An 18934-nucleotide genomic window follows, 5' to 3' on the forward strand; every position below is an offset into this window, starting at 1 on the left:
ATCTAAAGAGCGTTTATTCAAGAATGATGGCTGAATCTCAGAAAAATAGTCAGCTTTCTGGCATCTTAATTCTCCCTATTTCCATCTCTCCCCTTGCCTCAGCTTTACAGTTGCCTCGCAGAATCCTCAACTATAGTAGCTGCAAAACCAGTAGTTGAGTGACTACTGGAAGGAGTAGAACAGGTTGAGAGCTACAGAAAACCTCCTCTTCCTAAGGAATTACCATTATTTGACCTATCTGGCAGCTTCCTAGGAAAGCTCCATTCTCAGGACTTGTCTTCATTTGACCTGCCTCAGCGGTTGTTCTGTGCCCATAGCCCTATCCCCAGGGTGTTTGTAGAAAACAGTCAGTGGTGACTGTTTAACGTCACAGTTGTATGTGGCAGTAATACCAGGTGCAGCTAACAAGAGGGTGAATAAAACTGTAAAAGGAAAATCCTGGGGAATGAGATACCCATAGGGAGCTTTGGAAAACTCTGACATATTTCTGGAAGTTTAGAAAGCCACACACAGGTGCAGGACTGTGCACATGTCCAAGAGAGGACGTGAGGGCCCTGATCTCTCAACTCTATGTGATCTTGAGGGTCTGTGTAAGCAGGAAGTGAAGACTGAGGCAGAGTTGTAAACTGCCTACTAGAGCTTTATAGGCATATCCCAACACATGTAGACTTTAAGTTAGCTATTATAAATGTGTTGAAAACTTAAAAGGAACCACGTCTAAAGAATTGAAAGAAAATATGGGAATAATATATCACCAAACAGAGACTATCAATAAAGTGATAGAAATTATGAAAAGAAAAAAAAACAACTAGAAATGTTAGAATTGAAAAGTATAATAATTGAAATTCTCTGGATGGGCTCAATTACAGATTTGAGCACATAGAAGAAAGAATCAGCGAACGTGCAGATAGGTCAATTGAGATTGGCCTGTCCACGGGAAAGAAGGAAAAAGACTGAAAAAAATTGTACAGAGCCTCAGAAACTATCAATTATACTAATATATGTACAATGAAAGCCCCAGAAAAGGAGGGAGATAAAGGGGGACAAAGAATATTTGAATATAGTGTCCAAATACTTCCCAAATTTGATGAAAAATATTATTCTACACACCCAAGAATCCCAGTAAACTCCAAATAGGATAAGCTGTCTGAAATCTACACCTAGATAAGTCACCAACTATCAAAGCTGGAGAAAAAGGGATCATCTTCAAAGCACCAGGAAAAAGTGATCCATCATGTAAAAGGAGTCCTCACCTAGCTTCTCATCAGAAACCATGAAAGCCAGACAGCAGTGGAATGACATATTCAAAGTATTGAAATAAAAAGACTGTTGATTAAAAGTCAAAAGTCTATACCCAGCACATATATCCTCCAAACTAAGGAGAAATTCAAAGACTCCAAGATAAATGAAAATGGAGAGAATTTATTGCCAGCAGATCTACTCTAAAAGAAATTCTAGTGGAAGGCCTTAGACTGAAATGAAAGTACCATAGCGTGTCTTGACAACTAATAAATAGTATATGCAGTAAGATAATGACATAAGTAAATATAAAGACATTGCAAATGCATTTTTGTTTGTAATTCTCCCGCTCTCTGATTTAAAGACAACTGTATCAAGCAATGACTATAAAACTGTGTTGATGGATTTGTAATGTTTAAATGTATAATTTTTATGGCAAAAATAGCATCAAAGGATGGGGATGGAAATAGAATTTTATTGGAGCCAAGTTTTGTGTACCATTCAAATTAAGTTAGTATTAACCCAAACTACATTGTTTCAAATTATGATGTAAATTGTAACTGCCAGAACAACCACTGAGAAAATAACTTAAAAATATACATAGTAGGGGAGCCTGAGTGGCTTAGTCAGTTGAGCATCTGACTCTTTTTTTTTTTAATGTTTATTCACTTTTTTGAGAGACAGAAACAGAGTGTGAGCAGGGCAGGGGCAGAGAGAGAGAGGGAGACACAGAATCTGAAGCAGGCTCCAGGCTCTGTGCTGTCAGCACAGAGCCCAATGTGGGGCTCGAACTCACGAACCATGAGATCATGACCTGAAACAAAGTCGGACGCCCAACCAACTGAGCCACCCACGTGCCCCTGAGCATCTGACTCTTGATTTTGGCTCCGGTCATGATCTCACGGTCATGGGACCGAGTTCTGTGTCAGGCCACATGCGGAGCCTGGAGCCTGCTTAAGATTCTCTGCATTCTTCTCCTTTGCCCCTTCCCCACTTGCACGTGTTCTCTCTCTCTGTGTCTCTCAATAAAAATAATATATGTATGTATGTATGTATAGTAAAAAAAAAAAAAAGAACAGGTGAATTAAAATGGTATACTAAAAATATATATATATTTAACATTCCCAGGATGATTTTAATCAATCAATAACAATAACAAGGGTTGGCAAAAGCAAACAATAACAAGGGTTGGCAAGGATGTGGAAAAATAAGAACCCTGTGTATTGCTGGTAAAATTATAAAAAGTTATAACCCCTTTGGAAAACAGTTTAGCAGTTCTTCAAAAATTGAAACACAGGGCTATCATATGGTCCTGCAATTACATTCCTAGTCATATACCTGATGGAATTGAAAACATATAGTCCACATAAAAATGTATAAACTGAATGTTCATAGAAGCATTCTTCATAATAGTGAAAAAGCAGAAGCAACCCAAATATCGCACAACTGATAAAACTTAATGTGATATATCCATACAGTGGAGTACTGGACAGGCTTAAAGCAAGGAAATGAAAAGAATGAAGGAAAATGAAAGAAATACTGAAATATGCCACGGATGAACCTTAAACCATTATGCTAAGTGAATGAAGCTAGTCACAAAAGGCCACATGTTGTCCGATTATATGTATATGAAATGGCAAGAATGGGCAAATCCATAGACAGAGACAGAAAGTAAATTAGTGGTTTCCATGGACTGGTAGAGTGGAAAATAGCCAATCAGTGGTAATTGGTATAAAGTGTCTTTTTGGAATGGTGAAAGTGTTCTAAAACTAGCCCTGATAGTTACAGAACTTTGTAACTATAACTAAAAGCCCCTGAATTGTAGATGTTAAAAGGTACGTTTTGTGACAAACAAAGAATACTTTAACGAAGCTAATTGTTTAAAAAATTAATAAGAAATGAAGAAAGGCTATTGTTATACATTTTACTAATTTGAAAATGATTTTAAAATTGCCCACATATAAATAACATGGTGAACAGCTATGCTGAAAAAAGTAAAGATTAGAATACAGAGGAGGGACGCCTGGGTGGCTCAGTCGGTTAAGCATCCAACTCTTGATTTGGGCTCAGGTCATGATCTCATGGTCGTGAGGTTGAGCTCTGTGTCAGGCTCTATGCTCAGCGTGGAGCCTGCTTAAGATTCTCTCTCTCCCTCTGCCCGTCCTCAACTCATGCTTGGGTACTCTCTCTCTCTCTCTCTCGCTCTCTCTCTCTCAAAAAAGGTAAAGTACAGAGGAAACATTAATAATAATAATAATAATAATAATAATGATGATGATAATAAAAGAAGGTCTTCTACGTGGACTAACTTCGTGCTTAACAAATAAAAGACACTAAGACACTAATAAACGGGCCGTGTGGCAAGGCTATGGTGAAAAAAGCAGAATGCAGTCTTTTTCTTACACAAAAAATAAATGAACAGAAATCACAGCTTTGTGCGTCAGCAGGTTTAATAAAATATTTCTAGATTTCTTTGAGAACTTTGTTGTAACTGGTTGTGTCCTTTTGGTACAGAGCTGCCACTTTAAAATGAACGGGCTAGATTCTCCTCCGTCAGAGGTATCTCATAGATGTTGTTTTTCATTCTACAGGTGCTTGTGGTGGGTTCCTGAGGACAGGAGATGCACCAGCCTTTCTTTTCTCCCCAGGCTGGCCCGAAAGCTACAGTAACAGCGCTGACTGTATGTGGCTCATTCAGGCCCCAGATTCTACTGTGGAACTCAACATCCTTTCCCTGGACATCGAAGCTCACAGAACATGTGACTATGACAAACTTGTGATAAGAGATGGTGAGAAACATTTAAGCAAAACACAAAACTACGAGTTTCAACCTTGACACATACAGAGTTACGTTCAGTTATAGTGAACTGAACTCATTTACTGCCTCCATCCGTTTTGTATGGAAGTTCCCTGACATTATGGTCAGTGAAGGCATCCCATACCAGAATTGGCTACAATTTCTCAAGAACATAAGGAAAATATTAAATTGCCTGTAACAAACTAATGCACATACTATCTCAGGAACAGCATTATCTTACTAAGAGAAAATACTATCTTTGGCTTAAGTAGGAAATAATGGTCTGAGTTTCCAGGTGGTGCTGCCTTCTTTTTGAAAGGTCTTGGAGATACATTTTGATATTTTATACCTATGACCTTAAGATACCAGTGTGAAAAAAAAAATATATATATATTATATATTATTATATATATTTATTATTATTATTATTATTATTATATATATTATTATAGATATATAATTGCTTGTATTCAATTCCCTTTGTCTACTGAATCTCTGGGTAGAATAGGTAGAATTAAGGGCTTATATTTTTTCATGTTTTCCTCTATGCACAGGTGTGGTATGGCTATGTAATGATGGGGGATAAGAATAATGCTAATATGCAACATGTACAAAATCATGCTTCACGGTTCACAAGGCTGGAGGAGAGGCAAGCCATGTCCTCTGACCAGTGTTTCTCCCAGTGTGGTCGTCGGACCAGCAGGATCAGTGTCACCAGGGAAGAAATGCCAATCTTATGGCCACGCCCCAGATCTACCAAAGTAGAAACTCTCCAAGTGGGTCTTAGGTCTGTGATTTAAAAAGCCCTCCAGGCAGGGGCCACATTTAGGTTGAGGAAAGCAAGGCAAGATTATGCAAACTGCACGGTTGGATTCTGTCTTTGTTGAAAATGGTGATATTTTGACCATTTTACATTAAATTTCAGTTTTTAACTATTGCAGTAAAATATTATTTATCTTGCTTTCTAAGGTCTTTGGGACCTCCTTGAATGTTGCCCATGAGGCAAGTGCCTCTCTCACTTGACCCTTGTCCCTGCCTCCAGGTGATAATGATGGTCTCTAAAGTTTAAGAACCACAAGATACAGACATTGCGACCTCACATGCCTACCTAGACAAACAGGGGACATAACAAGGAAAGTGTTAATCTGGAGCACAGAGTTGAAGGGGCAGCTACTAGGAAGGCTGGCTCAGTGTTATTTAGCTTCCTTTTTTTCTTTTTTTTTTTAAGAGATGTGAAAGATACAGAATTTTCTATGAATTTCCCAATTGTTAAATTTTGGAAATTAATGAAAAAAGCTTCAGAGCCTTTTCTGGACCAAACAAACATGTGCTTGCTTTTTGCCCACAGGTTACTAACGTGTAAGCTTGTGTCTTCCTTATCCCCTCAACGCTAGACTTCCGTGAAAGGCAGTTAGGAAACGGCAGAGGTGCTTGATTTTCCTTCTGTAGAGGCTGGACACTAACGCTCAAGTCAGTCATACAAAACAGGAGATGATAAACCTTAACTTTCCCCCCTTTTCCATCAACCATCATCCAGCGCATTGCTCAGAGAAATTGCCGTCTTTTCTCACATCAAGGCATTCCTGTGGATGTTAACATTTAAAACTTCTCATGTGATGAAATGAGTGTGTCCTTGCACACATATTCTGAGTGTTCAGAATATAGTAGAAACTTTGAAAAAACATCTTCAGTAGGTAACTGCATTAATGAAGTAAAGTGTGGCTACTCTTTCAAAAATCACTTTCTATTGAGGTGGTTTTTGCTAAACTGCTAAATGGCTCCAGGTCTGTTCTATCGTCTGTGAAAGAGCGGCTGATATCTCCTTCGTGAGGTGGTTGTATTAGGGAACATAATAAACACAAAATTCCCTAGCAAAAGCCCTGGCATTTTGTAGATGCAGAACTTGGAATTGCTTAATTTAGATTTCAATTTACTTTATTAGAGATATTTCTGAAATAGGTTTCATCATATCCACTTTATAGAATGTTCTTGCTGAGGCATAGAACTTGGAGAGCTCTGCAGATTGACTTCTATGCCAAAACAATGATAATATTTTAAATTGGTGTGCAACCTATCCAAAGAGATTTTTATTTACAACATGAGTTGGTGCTGAATAGGTTCATTATTTCCTCATTTGTTTATTGATTCATTCAAGATGTGGTTGTTGAGTGCCTACTATGTGGCGGTTGGTGGGTATTTTGTTCATTGGCTCAGTGTTTGTCTACATTTAGAATAAAATTTCAAGTCCCATTTCAATTATTTGTTCTTTGTTCAGCCAGGTTTTTGCTTCCGAGTAGCAGGGGTATATACCATCCTGAAGGAAATATCTAAAGCCATTAACCACAGCCAATGATACTTACAGGCCACTTGTGCAATTGGCCAGTCATCACAGGCCTTGGGCCTTTGTCCCTTGGTCTAAGGCTGGCTGTGAACATTCTTGGGCCACCCCAGAGAGGGCCTTGCAGCCTTCCTGGGAGACCTGAGTCACTCTCCCACCTGTTTATTCATTTTACAGGCTGGTGATGGTTCAAGACTGAATGAATTTTTTTCCAGACTATGTAACAACAAATTTTACATACCAAGATTCCCCAAAATTGAGGTTCCATGGAACTACATTGGACCTAGATAAAATTAAAAAAAAAAAAAAAAAAAAAAGAAAAAAAAAAAAGAAAAAAGTCAAAAATCAGTAATCCTTTTATCTATTTATAGATATAAAAGGTACTTTGTGATCTTAGGGAAATCATATAATAGTATAGTTTGAGCATCTGGAGTTAATTAGCCAGGGTTTTAAATCCTTGTTGACTTCTATGCTCTATGCCTTCAGGCAAATTATATATCCTCCCTAAGACTGTTTCCAGTTTACAAAATGGGGATAATAAAAATACCTGCTTAATAGCATTATTGTGATGATAAAGTCTGATATTGTATGTAAAGCACTCAAACTGGTAATAATAATTGCTCGATAAATGTCAGCTACTGGTAATCTTGGGCCCCAGCAGCCACATCTCTAAAATGAGGAGTCTGGACTAGAAAGAGAATCACCAGACTACCTTCTAGCCCTGGCTGTTTACCTTTGATTTCCCCCTCCCCTTAAAGATCAGATTCATCCCTGCTACCATCCATATGGTGAAATCATGGAAGGCTCTAGACATACCTCCGTATTTATTATGGATACTGTGGGGAGAAACAAGCCATCTTACGGTTGTTGGGTTATCTACCAACTCATCAGTTAGGTGATCGCTAAGTAATTATTTAGAGATAAGCACTGTTTCATCACATGGTCTGAGGTGAAGTTTAGAAAAGAAATACAAATCAGTAGATCCTATCCAGTCTCACTGAGAGAGAAAATTTGCACCTATGAAATAAATAACAACATACCATGAACTTCCAAATTTTGTGACATTGGTAATTAGAGAGTAAGTCCACCAAAACAATTTAGGCAAAATGTGTAGCAAAATAACACGTGCAAAAGGAGTTAAAGAGAGAAACTTTTGAATTATAAAGTACCAAAAATTTTCAGAGGTCACAAACCCTCCAAAGAATACCTTTCAAGCGTCTCCTATTTATAGCTATACCATTGCATTTGTAATCCCACACACTACCTGGTTTTCTAGAGTAGTTAATACTAGTGCGTTTTAGGTGGCGATCAATGGCGGAAGGATTAATTTCGCTGATTGTTGTTTTACAGGGGAAAATTTCCTCATGTCTCGTACTCTATTTTTTGGTTTTTATCAGCTTGAAGTTTATTAATTATTTGCCTTAGAGGGAAAAAAAAAATCCCAGCCAAGGTATCCAAATATTTTATCATCTCCTGTGCTCCATTCTGCCTTTGGTTGCGGCTTTGTTCCATGTTGCTTATATTCAAGAGTCGTAAAAAGGAAAAGAGCCATGAAGTGACCCAGTTGTCCTTTGCCTCTCTCCTTGGAGGGCACCCTGGCTGAAACGTTTCTCATCCTCCACGGGTGGACATATGTGTGTTCGTTTAATAGCAACATGAATAAACGATATAAAACAAATGAAGTTTTAAAAACCCACAAAAAACACAGCCACAACCAAAAAACTCTCTGGAGCTGAGGTTCATATAAAAGTTTCACACTTCTTGGCAAATGACCTTGCCACAATAGTACAGGATCTGCTGCCTAAAAGCCAATCTTTCTTCTCTTTCAGATACTGGACCTTCAGTGATCAGAGTAATTTAGCAGGGTCTCTAACACACGTCAGCACTGGTCCTCCGTCATTCCTAACTCTCATGTGCTCCGATTTTGAGTTTTAGTGCCAGGAGGAATGGTTGCCCTGTTTTTAGAAAGACGGTGGGAACTGCCAAGGGAGACTTTAACATAAAGGGTAAAGAGAAAGGTAGGCAGTTCGATCATGAGCTGGAGCCAGAATGATGTAACCCCTGGAGCGTCCTTGTACTTGAGAATCTCATTATCTCCCAGGAATGGTGATGTTCTGTAAAAAACATATGAGCCACTTTGTCTGGGTTGCAAATGATGGTGGAGGAGATTCTGAAGGCATTATATTTTCACGCTTGACATTTCCTTTCTTTGGCATAGGAGACAATAACCAGGCCCAGCAGCTAGCAGTTCTCTGTGGCAGAGAGATCCCTGGACCCATCCGGTCCACTGGAGAGTACATGTTCATCCGGTTCACCTCTGACTTCAGTGTCACCAGACCGGGCTTTAATGCATCCTTTCATAAGGGTACTAAGTTCCATTATTTTTTATGTCATGTCATATCATCTCACCTCATCATCTCTCTCCCTCTCCCTCTGTCTCTCTCTCTCTCTGTCTCTCTCTCTCTCTCTAATATACTCTGCTTATTTTTCTATGCCAGGACAGAGATTGTAAGTGAGAGCACACGGGTCTCTGCCCAGCTTCTGGCTGGCTATCCTTATGCCAGGTACTGAGTCCTGGTCCAAAAAACTGTGGCCAGGATTGCACAGAAGGATTCCTTACCTTCAGGTCCCTGGGCATGGCATCTTCCCCCCAAAAGGAGGTGCATTCATGGTAGGCACAAAGGGTGACATCTTTAAAACATTTTTTCAGCCTATCTGAGGGCTTCAGCTAGGACAGAACTAGACAGCCCTTACCCACCACCCATCAAAGGAACAATAAGCCAGAGTCCTCTTCAATCTAAGAAATACCGGAAGTAATATAGAAGGTATCTTCAGAAATCTTTTGGTTTAAATCCCTTATCTGAGGGTTGGCAGGAAGACTATGTTTCTCTTAAAATATGAATTGGATGAGTCAGAGAATGTGCACGATATGTGGGAGGTGATCATGTGCGGTATGACCGAGACTTTCAAAACTTGATAAAATGGGAAGTCCAGTAATAAATCCAGTAAACCCAAACTGGGTTAAAATTAAAGAAGCAGTTCATGGAAAATGGAACATTGAAAGACTCTGATGTTTTTAACCAAAGAGGTGTAATTTTAAAGTCGACTCTTGATATAGACATTAAACATTTATCTAATATTTCCTGCACTATTATATATGTCTTTTATAGAGTAGGGAGCAATGGAAGATAAATTATCTTCCTCACACTCAAGGGAGGCAGGTCACATGGCTGCTTAAAAGAACAGGCTTTGAAATCAGACGGACCTGAGATAAATTTCCACCTGTGATTAAGTAGTTGTGTAATCTCGCTGCACTCCCTCACTGAGCTGTTTAGTCCCTGACAACTGGCAAATTAATCCCTGCTCCCACCCTCCACTCTCTCCTTCTGCTCCCAGCCTCTCTCTCCTGTACTTAGGTATGACAGATGTATGTGTGCATGCATATATGTACATATGTGTACATGTGCGTGCACACACCTACATCCTGGACAGCTGCGTATCTAGAAGTATTTCCGATTTAACACGTGGGACTCGAACTCTTGCTTCCCACCTTCTCCCACCCTCCAAACCTGTTCATTCCACACTCTTTCCAACCTTAATAGACGGAAAGGGCATCCTTCTAGTTGCGTAAGCCAAAAATCTTGATGTCATTCTCGATCTTTCTCTTTCTCTCACACCCTGCGTCCTAACCATCAACAAATCACTATGATTCTAGTTTCCCAATATACCTAGACCCCAGCCACTGTACTGTCTTAGTCCAGGCTCTGTCATCGCTCCTTGGACCCAGGCAATCACCTCCGACCGGACACTCTGCTCAGCTTCTCTCTGCCCCATCTTACGGTCTAGGTATTACAGACAGAGTGACGCTTTTAAAAATCTAAGTCACGTCATGCCACGCTGACGCTCCAAACCCCTGAATATCTTCCTCTGTTCCTCAGAATAAGTCCTTTCACTTCGCCGCCTGATCCAGCCCTGCTTCCTTTGCGATCTGTCCCCGTGTCTCATTCATTCTGACTTGCATGTTGTACCACTGACATGCATGACATGCATGTTGTATCCAGCCTTAAAGCAAGCGTTTTCTGAACCAGAATGTTCTTCTCTTGCAACGCCATCTGGCTTAATGCCTCGTTTCTCCGGGTCTCTCTTGAGGTGATTCTGTGATGACGCGACCTTCTCTAACGACCCCAGACAATGCTGTACCCTTCTCCCTCCCCCTCACCTTTCTTTGTAGAATTATCCCCATCCACATATTATGTGTGCATTTATTGTATGGCTTACTCACCTATAAAGTAAGCTTCATAAAGTGAATCATTTGCCTCTATTACTTATTTCTAGATCCTGATCTTAGCAACAACCACAAAATGAGTACCCTGTCGTGTGTGCTCAACAAATGCCTGCTGGCCTGATTGCTTCTTATATTTTGGTCCCAATTGGTTTCAAACCACATTTCTATTGCCTGTGCTTTAAAAATCTTCAGGAAAAACAGGGAAACATAAAAATCTTATTGCAAATGTTACTTAAATAAAATACCTTTGTTTTCTTGGAAAGGTTGTGGTGGATATTTGCATGCAGACAGGGGGATCATCACATCACCTCAGTATCCGGAGACCTATGGTCCCAACCTCAACTGCTCGTGGCATGTCCTGGTTCAGAGCGGTCTGACCATTGCTGTCCATTTTGAACAGCCCTTCCAGATTCCAAATGGAGATTCTTCGTGCAGCCAGGGCGATTACTTGGTGGTGAGTCGTGCTTCTCACCTTTTCGCATTACTATCTTTGCAGACCTCTTGCAAAAAACAAATGAATCTTCTCTCCTGGGACATAAATTGATAGGACTTGTGTGCTTTCAGCTCTCTCTGGATGAAGGGATTTATGCAATTTTGTTTTGTGTTCCTAGCTAAAAAACGGACCTGATATCTATTCTCCACCCTTGGGAAGCCATGGAGGAAATGGTCGTTTCTGTGGCAGTCGCCCTTCATCCACTCTGTTCACCTCCGATAATCAAATGTTTGTTCAGTTTATTTCTGATGGCAGTAATGGAGGGCAAGGATTTAAAACCAAATATGAGGCAAAGAGTTTAGGTAAGCATTTTGACTGAGACTAAAGCCTGTATTTTTCCTGCGGTTTCTTGGTTTTCCTTGTTTAAATAAATTCAAGGAAAAAAATATGTAAGCCTTTCTTTTCTAAACTAGGATCAATAATTTAATGAGAATAGCCGCCTACTCTACCTATCCTAAGTACTACTTACTATATGCTTGATACATTCACTATCTCATCATGACTACTTTTTTAAGGAAGACATCATTCCCATTCTACAGATAAGTAAAATGAGGCTTAGATTTTTCTAAGCCTTCTTATCAAGAGAATGAGCAAAGTAAATTCTCCACGAGTATAAATTAAACTGATGTTAAGGATACTCTGAAATTCCTTAGTCCTTGCCATTATAAAATGTCTAACTATAAGTTACGTTCAGTTATAGAAACATTGTAAGAATGATAATTACATTGTTTTATGATAATTTGTATGCTTTCTTTTAAAATGAACATGTATTCCTGGGATTCTGTTATTACCCATTTAATTATACATTATGGCAGTGGACTTTAACTTAATTACCTTTACTTAATTACACTTGATTATAATTATATTTAATTCTACTGTAATGACTTAGTTTTATGGCATTTATTTTTATATAATGCTTAATTGAATAAATAAGTAAATAAGCATAGTTTCAAAAGAAAGAGTAATGTTAGTGGAGAGTAAATCTTTGCTTCTCGAAATTGGATAATACAGATTTCAAAATTTAGTGATAATTCAGGTTCACTAAGGGTTTATTTGCCGGTGTTATGACTCTTTTATTCCTTTGTGGGCCCTCTTTTCATCTAAGAATTGTATGGCCATTATCTTCTCCCCATCTTTCTGCCCTCAGTATTAGACTTGCAGTTCTTTTGATTTCAAAATCTATTGTCTATTGCTAGAGGAGTGGATAAAGAAGATGTGGGTTGTGTGTGTGTATGTACACACATATATATACACACCTATATGTATACACACACACACAATGAAGTATTATTCAGCCATGAAAACAGAGTGAAGTCTTGCCATTTGTGACAATATGTATAAACCTAGAGATTATTATGCTAAGTGAAATAAGCCAGTCATAGAAAGACAAATGCCATTTGATTTCACTTATATGGGGAATCTAAAAAACAAGCAAGCAAACAAACAAACAGACTCTTAAATACAGAGAACAAAGTGGTGGTTGCCACAGGGGAGGGGGCAAGGGGATGGGTGAAATAGGTGATGGGGATTAAGAGACACAAACTTCCAGTTTCTGGGAAACACCCGGAAAGAGACACCCAAGGACCGAAGGAGGAATGGTGTGAGGTATAAAAGGAGGAGGAGAGCTCCGTGTCCAAGCAGCTGGGGGACAGAAATGTAGAGAGATGTGGTCAACCAGGTTAAATGCTGTGGATATAAAACAAAGATCAAAAAGATCCTTGGGTACACAACCGTGAGGCAACAAGGGGCACCAAGGGGGAAGGAGGAAAGAGGGCAGTGAGGTCAGAGAAAGTGACTTTAAGTGACCTGAGCCCACGGTGAGTGGAAAGAAGAAAGGAAGAAGGAGAGAGGGGTGCGGGAGGGGAGAATGAGGGAGAGAGAGTGTGAGCACAGGGTAAGGGGAAGGCTTCCACATAGCATGATCCCTGGGGACACAGTGGAGTGCGAGACTGACCCCGAGCTATAGGAAGACAGTGTGCAGAGAAAGATAAAGGAGGCAGCGATGCAGATGAATTCATTTAGGATGGTAAACAATTGAAGGCGTTCCCATCTGATTTCTCCCATTGCACTCTAAAGGAGAACACGAGTTGGCATGCTGAGGCTAAAGAAAGAGGGGAGAATATAGGTTTAGGGCATAGAGTCAAGTCTCACACAGTTTTTATATCTCTGTGAGACAGCAGGGTTGCTTGGCCGTGTCGAGCGTGGAGAGCACACATTTGTTGGCATTGATTTCCACAAACGGTCTGAGTTGCATACGGTCATGAAATTGGTTTCTTTTTTTTGCAAGGTGAGTCTAAGGGAGGGGCCAAGGGCAAGGGTATTGAAGGCAGTCAGAGGAATCTGCCATTTAGGGTTTCAGAGACTAAAAGCATTCTAGGGCATGGCAAAATTCAGGATAGGACCGTAAGTGACTGAATGGGAGCAGAAATAAATGCCGATAGCGTTTAGCAGATCAGGGATCTGAGGCTAACTTAGTAGGCTCATTTCATTGGCATTGTAAGTACCCAGTTCACTCTGGCCTGGATTGTTTGCTGAGATTACCCAAAAATGCTTATTGACAAAAGGAAAGTATTTTTACATAATACCTAGGTTTTTTAGAAAAGAAGTGTTAAAAACTCATTTATCTTCTTACAGAAAGTGGCTAACAAATTCTCTCATGCCACTCGTCCCTTGCTTTTCAAATGCATCTAAATCCTGCAGAAATATAATGAGCGAATGCCCACAGAGCTGTGCAATATTATATGTATATAATCTGCTTAGTCTTTTAAACATGGAGGTCACAGCTCTGCTTCTTTCTATTCAACTGCACGGTCAGTGGGAAGTCCTAAGTGCTACTGCGTTCACGTGCTTATCTAAGTGGTGAATGTGTTTTAGTGCTTCGATGATGTTCTACTGCATGTTCTATGCACCGTCATCATTTTATTGGCCTTAAGGAAGAGAGAAATTCTTGGGGCTCCTGGGTGGCTCCGTCGGTTAAGTGTCCGACTTCAGCTAAGGTCATGGTTCTCGAACTCACGGTTCCTGAGTTCGAGCCCCGCATCGGGCTCCATGCTGACAGCTCGGAGCCTGGAGCCTGCTTCAGATTCTGTGTCTCATCTCCTTCTCTCCACTGCTCCCACTCTATCTCTCTCTGTCTCTCAAAAATAAACATTAAAAAAAATTTTTTTTTTAAAAAAGGAAGAGAGAAATTCTCTGCAAGAATTTACGGTTGGGCAAATTAAAACACGACACACTGGGTAGCTCCCTCAATAGCAAATTCAGAGTCATTTGCTTAAAAAAGGAAATGAGGATAATTCTCGAGGAAGGGACGTTGAGATTGGAAATACAGATAAAGAGACTTTATTTTTGTTTGTTTGTTTTTTAATTGATTTTGAGAGAGCAAGAGAGAGCAAGGAAGGGGCACAGAGAGAGGGAGAGAGAGAATCCCAAGCAAGCTCCGTGCTGTCGGCGCAGAGCCCCAGGCGGGACTCCATCTTACGCACCGTGGGATCATGACCTGAGCCAAAGTCAAGAGTCAGACACTTTGCCAAGTGAACCCCCCAGGCACCCCAAAGAGACTTTTAAAAACGATAGTGGCAAGTCTAGAGGTTATGCTGTGTTCAGCACAGGCTGTAGCTACTATCTGCTCCATGCAACGTTCTTCTGTTACCATTGACTGCATTTCCTATGCTGTACCTTTTATCCCCATGGCTTACTCATGCCATAACTGGAAGTCAGTACCTCCCACTCCCCTCCATCCATTTTGCCCATCCTCCCACTCCCTCCCCTTCGGCAACCCCTGGTTTGTTCTCTGTGTTCATGGGTCTGTTTCCGCTTTTGGTTTGTTTGTGTCTTTTAGATTCCACATACAAATGAAATCATGTAGACTTGTCAGATCACTGTCGTACACCTGAAACTAATGTGACAGTGAGTGTCCACTATAAAGACACAAGACAGTGCAAAAAGAGAAAAAAAAAAAGAAGAAGAAGAAGAAGCTAGTAGCATTGCATCCTCTTTCTCCAGACTGTAGGTTGATTTCATTGTGTTTCTCAACAGCCTGTGGGGGCAATATCTACATCCACGATGCAGATTCTGCTGGGTATGTGACCTCCCCCAACCACCCTGACAATTACCCCCAGCACGCTGATTGCACGTGGCTCATAGCGGCTCCCCCTGGAAAGCTCATAAGGCTGCAGTTTGAAGATCAATTCCATATTGAAGAAACACCCAGGTATGTCAAGTCAATTCCATTTCATTTTTCTCCTACTCAGAGTTAGTTTTCTTCAGCCGTCGTGTTTGAGAATAATTTCTCTTCTTTTCTACGCGTAGAACATCCAGGGATGGAAAAGGGACATGCATTATACCTCGAGCCTGAAAACATTGCCTGCCAGCCACTCTGTCATTAGCTGAGTGGATTATGTACACAGATATTGTTCCTCCTGACACCACACACGTCCTCCAGGAGACACTGACGATGGCTGTTTGAGATTGATGTTATCCATTCTTCCTCCCACAGGAAAAATATAGTGTCTCTGGTAGATGAATATTTATTTTCCCAGCCTCATACTCAATGTCATAAATAATAAAATGCCTGTTCAACAAATGGACATTTGTGTTACGTGACACTAGAGGTCACCAGTGTCGGAAAAAGGACTAACGCAAGGACAATCCAATTTCCCAGTCTTTCTTTAATGAGAACGCTTACGGGATTACAAACTGGGGAGTAAGTCTTACTGTGTTGAACACAAAGAGAGTAACTATCCTGGCTGACAAAACCTGAATTTTTCTGTTCATGTAACAAACGTGTATATACATTTGCAAGAATATATGTATGAAAGAAAACTTAGGTATGAGAGCTTTTGCTTACCATTTATGGGCACCTGACACAATGCCACTGTCCTAGTCAGTGAGCATTAATTGGCTGACTTTCTTAAGACATATTGGGTAAATACTCACTTTTATGGACACGGAAGATTCCGGCTATGACTCTCCATTAACCCCAGGTGGCAGGGCTGTCAAGAGAGAGGGTTCTTCTTTGTCATGTGACATGTGTCTCATCATCATGTGAAACAAAGTACTTTTTTTTTTTAAAATTCCTGGGGGTTAATTTGAGAATGACTTTTATATTTGTAAAACAAGCACAGAATATGGAGGAAGATAAGTAAATATTCTTTGGTGTCGCACGTGTAAAACCCATCTTTTTGAGCTACTAACTGAAGAACGTATTACGATTGGAAAAATAGTGTGCAGCATTCTGAAGTGACATATGATTTAAAATAACTGTCATCGTGTCTTCTGCAGAAATGATGATTTAATAATGCTCTTGGAGAAAGTTGGTGAAGTCTTTATTTTTTAAATATGTCAAAGCAATTGACTTTACATATTAAATGGAGTTTTCTTTCCACCGTAGCTGCGCATCCAATTACCTTGAATTGCGTGATGGGGCTGACTCAAATGCACGAGTACTTTCCAAGGTTTGCGGAACATCTTTGCCCAACAGCCAGTTGTCCTCAGGAGAGGTGATGTATTTGAGATTCCGATCTGACAACAGCCCCACACATGTGGGGTTCAAGATCAAGTATGGTATAGGTAAAAACATTTTTTTATACATGGTAAGAAAGTTATGACAGACTAATTATAATAAAATATTAAAAACTCATTAAAAGTTAGGGGCACCTGGGTGGCTTAGTCACTTAAGCGTCTGACTTCAGCTCAGGTCATGATCTCATGGTTTGTAAATTCAAGCCCCGCATCAGGCTCTGTGCTGACAGCTCAGAGCCTGGAGCCTGCTTCGGATTCTGTGTCTCCCTCTCTCTCTGCTACCCACCCCACCCCCCACGCTCTCTCTCTTGCTCTCTCTCTCTCTCTCAAAAATAGGTAAACATTAAAAAAATTAAAAAGAAATAAATAAAAACTCATTAAAAATTTAAAAAAATTAGAGATTTTGTATTTGCCTAATTTTAATAGAAATAAGTAAGAAATATAAATGTTTGAAACCACAAAGTCATTTATCAGTTTAAAATTTTACCTTGCTTTCCATTTTAAGACACTCTTTTTAGTAGACTTGAATATTTTGTATTTTTTCCTAACTTGTTTGTGAAAGCATATTCAGTTAAATCAAATATTTGCTTTTTTTCCTTTTGTCATGACATCTCTATCGTATTACTTTAACTAGTAGAACACTTTACTATTCATATATATTCAAATAACTATATTTAGAACAGTAACTTTGAAGTCATCACTAATGGAGAATGTTTTCCCCCTAAGTCTCTAGTGCCAAATCAGTCACTAAACAAAAACAAATATGTCTCCTCAGTGTTTTGATTTCCTTACTTAAAAAATGAGCAACACACATGCTTACTGAAGATGTAATGTAATAGGGTCGCAATTACATAGAATTTAGTACCTGGTGGGTCTGAACACTAACCAAACATACTTAATAGAGTCAAAAGTTGGACAGCCTTATTGTAAGCCTTATTGAACCTACACCATAGGTCGTTTTATAGCCTGAGGCAAACTGTGTATAATTCAATGTAACTGTCACATCCAGCTGATAAGAAAGAATTGAGTAGGAATTTTCCAGGCCCTGAGATACCAGTTACTCCAGTGAAACACTTACTTGATAATTACAGGGTAGGCATCACTAATCAATCACAGCACCCCTTCTAGTGGAGCATGCACTCAGTCTTCAGAATCACAGACACAGAGTCGTAGGCAGGCCCTCTCAGTCCATCAGTGGGTCCTTGAAATGAAACTTTCTTGCAGCTAATAGCTCTTACATCGTGTCCCATGAGGATTAATGAGATGTTACAGAATATGCCATTCACTTTTCCATTTCTCATTATTTGACTGGACCTGGGGTATCCTTTCTTTTTACATCAAGAGTAGATTTCAAATCATAAGGGAAACACTAACTTAAACATTTTCAGAATTTTTAAAGCATTAACTTATATTCAATTGGCATCTGAAAGTTTATAAATGCACTGGTTAAATTAAAAACAACAACAACAACAACGCTGTAACAGAATATTGTTCTTTTTTTGCAGCCCCGTGTGGGGGAAGAGTGACAGGGCAAAGTGGCGTCATTGAAAGCAGCGGATACCCAACACTGCCGTATAGAGACAATTTGTTGTGTGAGTGGCATCTGGAGGGTCCCTCGGGACACTACCTCAGCATCCATTTTGAAGACTTTAACCTTCAGAATTCCTCTGGCTGTGAAAAAGACTTTGTGGAGATCTGGGAAAACCACACCTCTGGTCAGTGAAATACGTCTGCTGTCTTTTGGGGGTGTTTATTTTCACAGGTACTCATTCAGCCTCTGAAGTTGCCTCAAGAAAGGCCAAACTACATCTATTCTTTGCATAGAAGGGCAGTCAGCTCGGACCTCTGCCAACTTTTCCCTCCCTGGGTTCCCCCTCATAAACAGTGGGTGTCCGGAGCCCCAGGTCCTTATATAGCTTATCTTTATAGATCACATTGAGAGAGCACTGTATTGTGAAGACATCCTCTTTCTGTTGAGACTTTCCAGGCCCATATGCAGTTATTTGAGGGGCATCCTGTTGGCTAAGGAGAGGAGAGGGTGTGTGTGTATCCTAGAAATCATGTGAGTTGGACACTTTGCCACTCTGTTGACTGGAACTATCTCCTTAACCAAATGAGCTCCCTCGTTGCACTGAGACCGCCTTGCCCTAACTGGTTGCAGTTTTGTTACACGTCTCCACATACTTGAATATCTTCGTTTTATTCCTGTTTGTCCTCCTCTCAACAGAGGTCACCATTTCTTCGTGGGCAGAGCCTTGTCTT

The 18934-nt window shown here is 40.0% G+C and overlaps 1 protein-coding gene across 2 annotated transcripts in view; it reads left to right on the forward strand.

The window, feature by feature from the left end:
- The window catches only part of CUBN (cubilin), a 278970-nt gene that overhangs the window by 178143 nt on the left and 81893 nt on the right, over positions 1-18934 (forward strand). For both annotated transcript variants that reach the window (XM_058681796.1, XM_058681795.1), the window contains exons 40-46: positions 3831-4028; positions 8593-8739; positions 10923-11113; positions 11271-11454; positions 15188-15362; positions 16542-16720; positions 18178-18387. In XM_058681796.1, coding sequence (XP_058537779.1) covers positions 3831-4028; positions 8593-8739; positions 10923-11113; positions 11271-11454; positions 15188-15362; positions 16542-16720; positions 18178-18387 — 1284 coding nt within the window. The remainder of the gene's footprint in view (positions 1-3830; positions 4029-8592; positions 8740-10922; positions 11114-11270; positions 11455-15187; positions 15363-16541; positions 16721-18177; positions 18388-18934) is intronic.

Source organism: Neofelis nebulosa, chromosome 8 (assembly GCF_028018385.1).
Source record: "Neofelis nebulosa isolate mNeoNeb1 chromosome 8, mNeoNeb1.pri, whole genome shotgun sequence".
Lineage (NCBI taxonomy): Eukaryota > Metazoa > Chordata > Mammalia > Carnivora > Felidae > Neofelis > Neofelis nebulosa.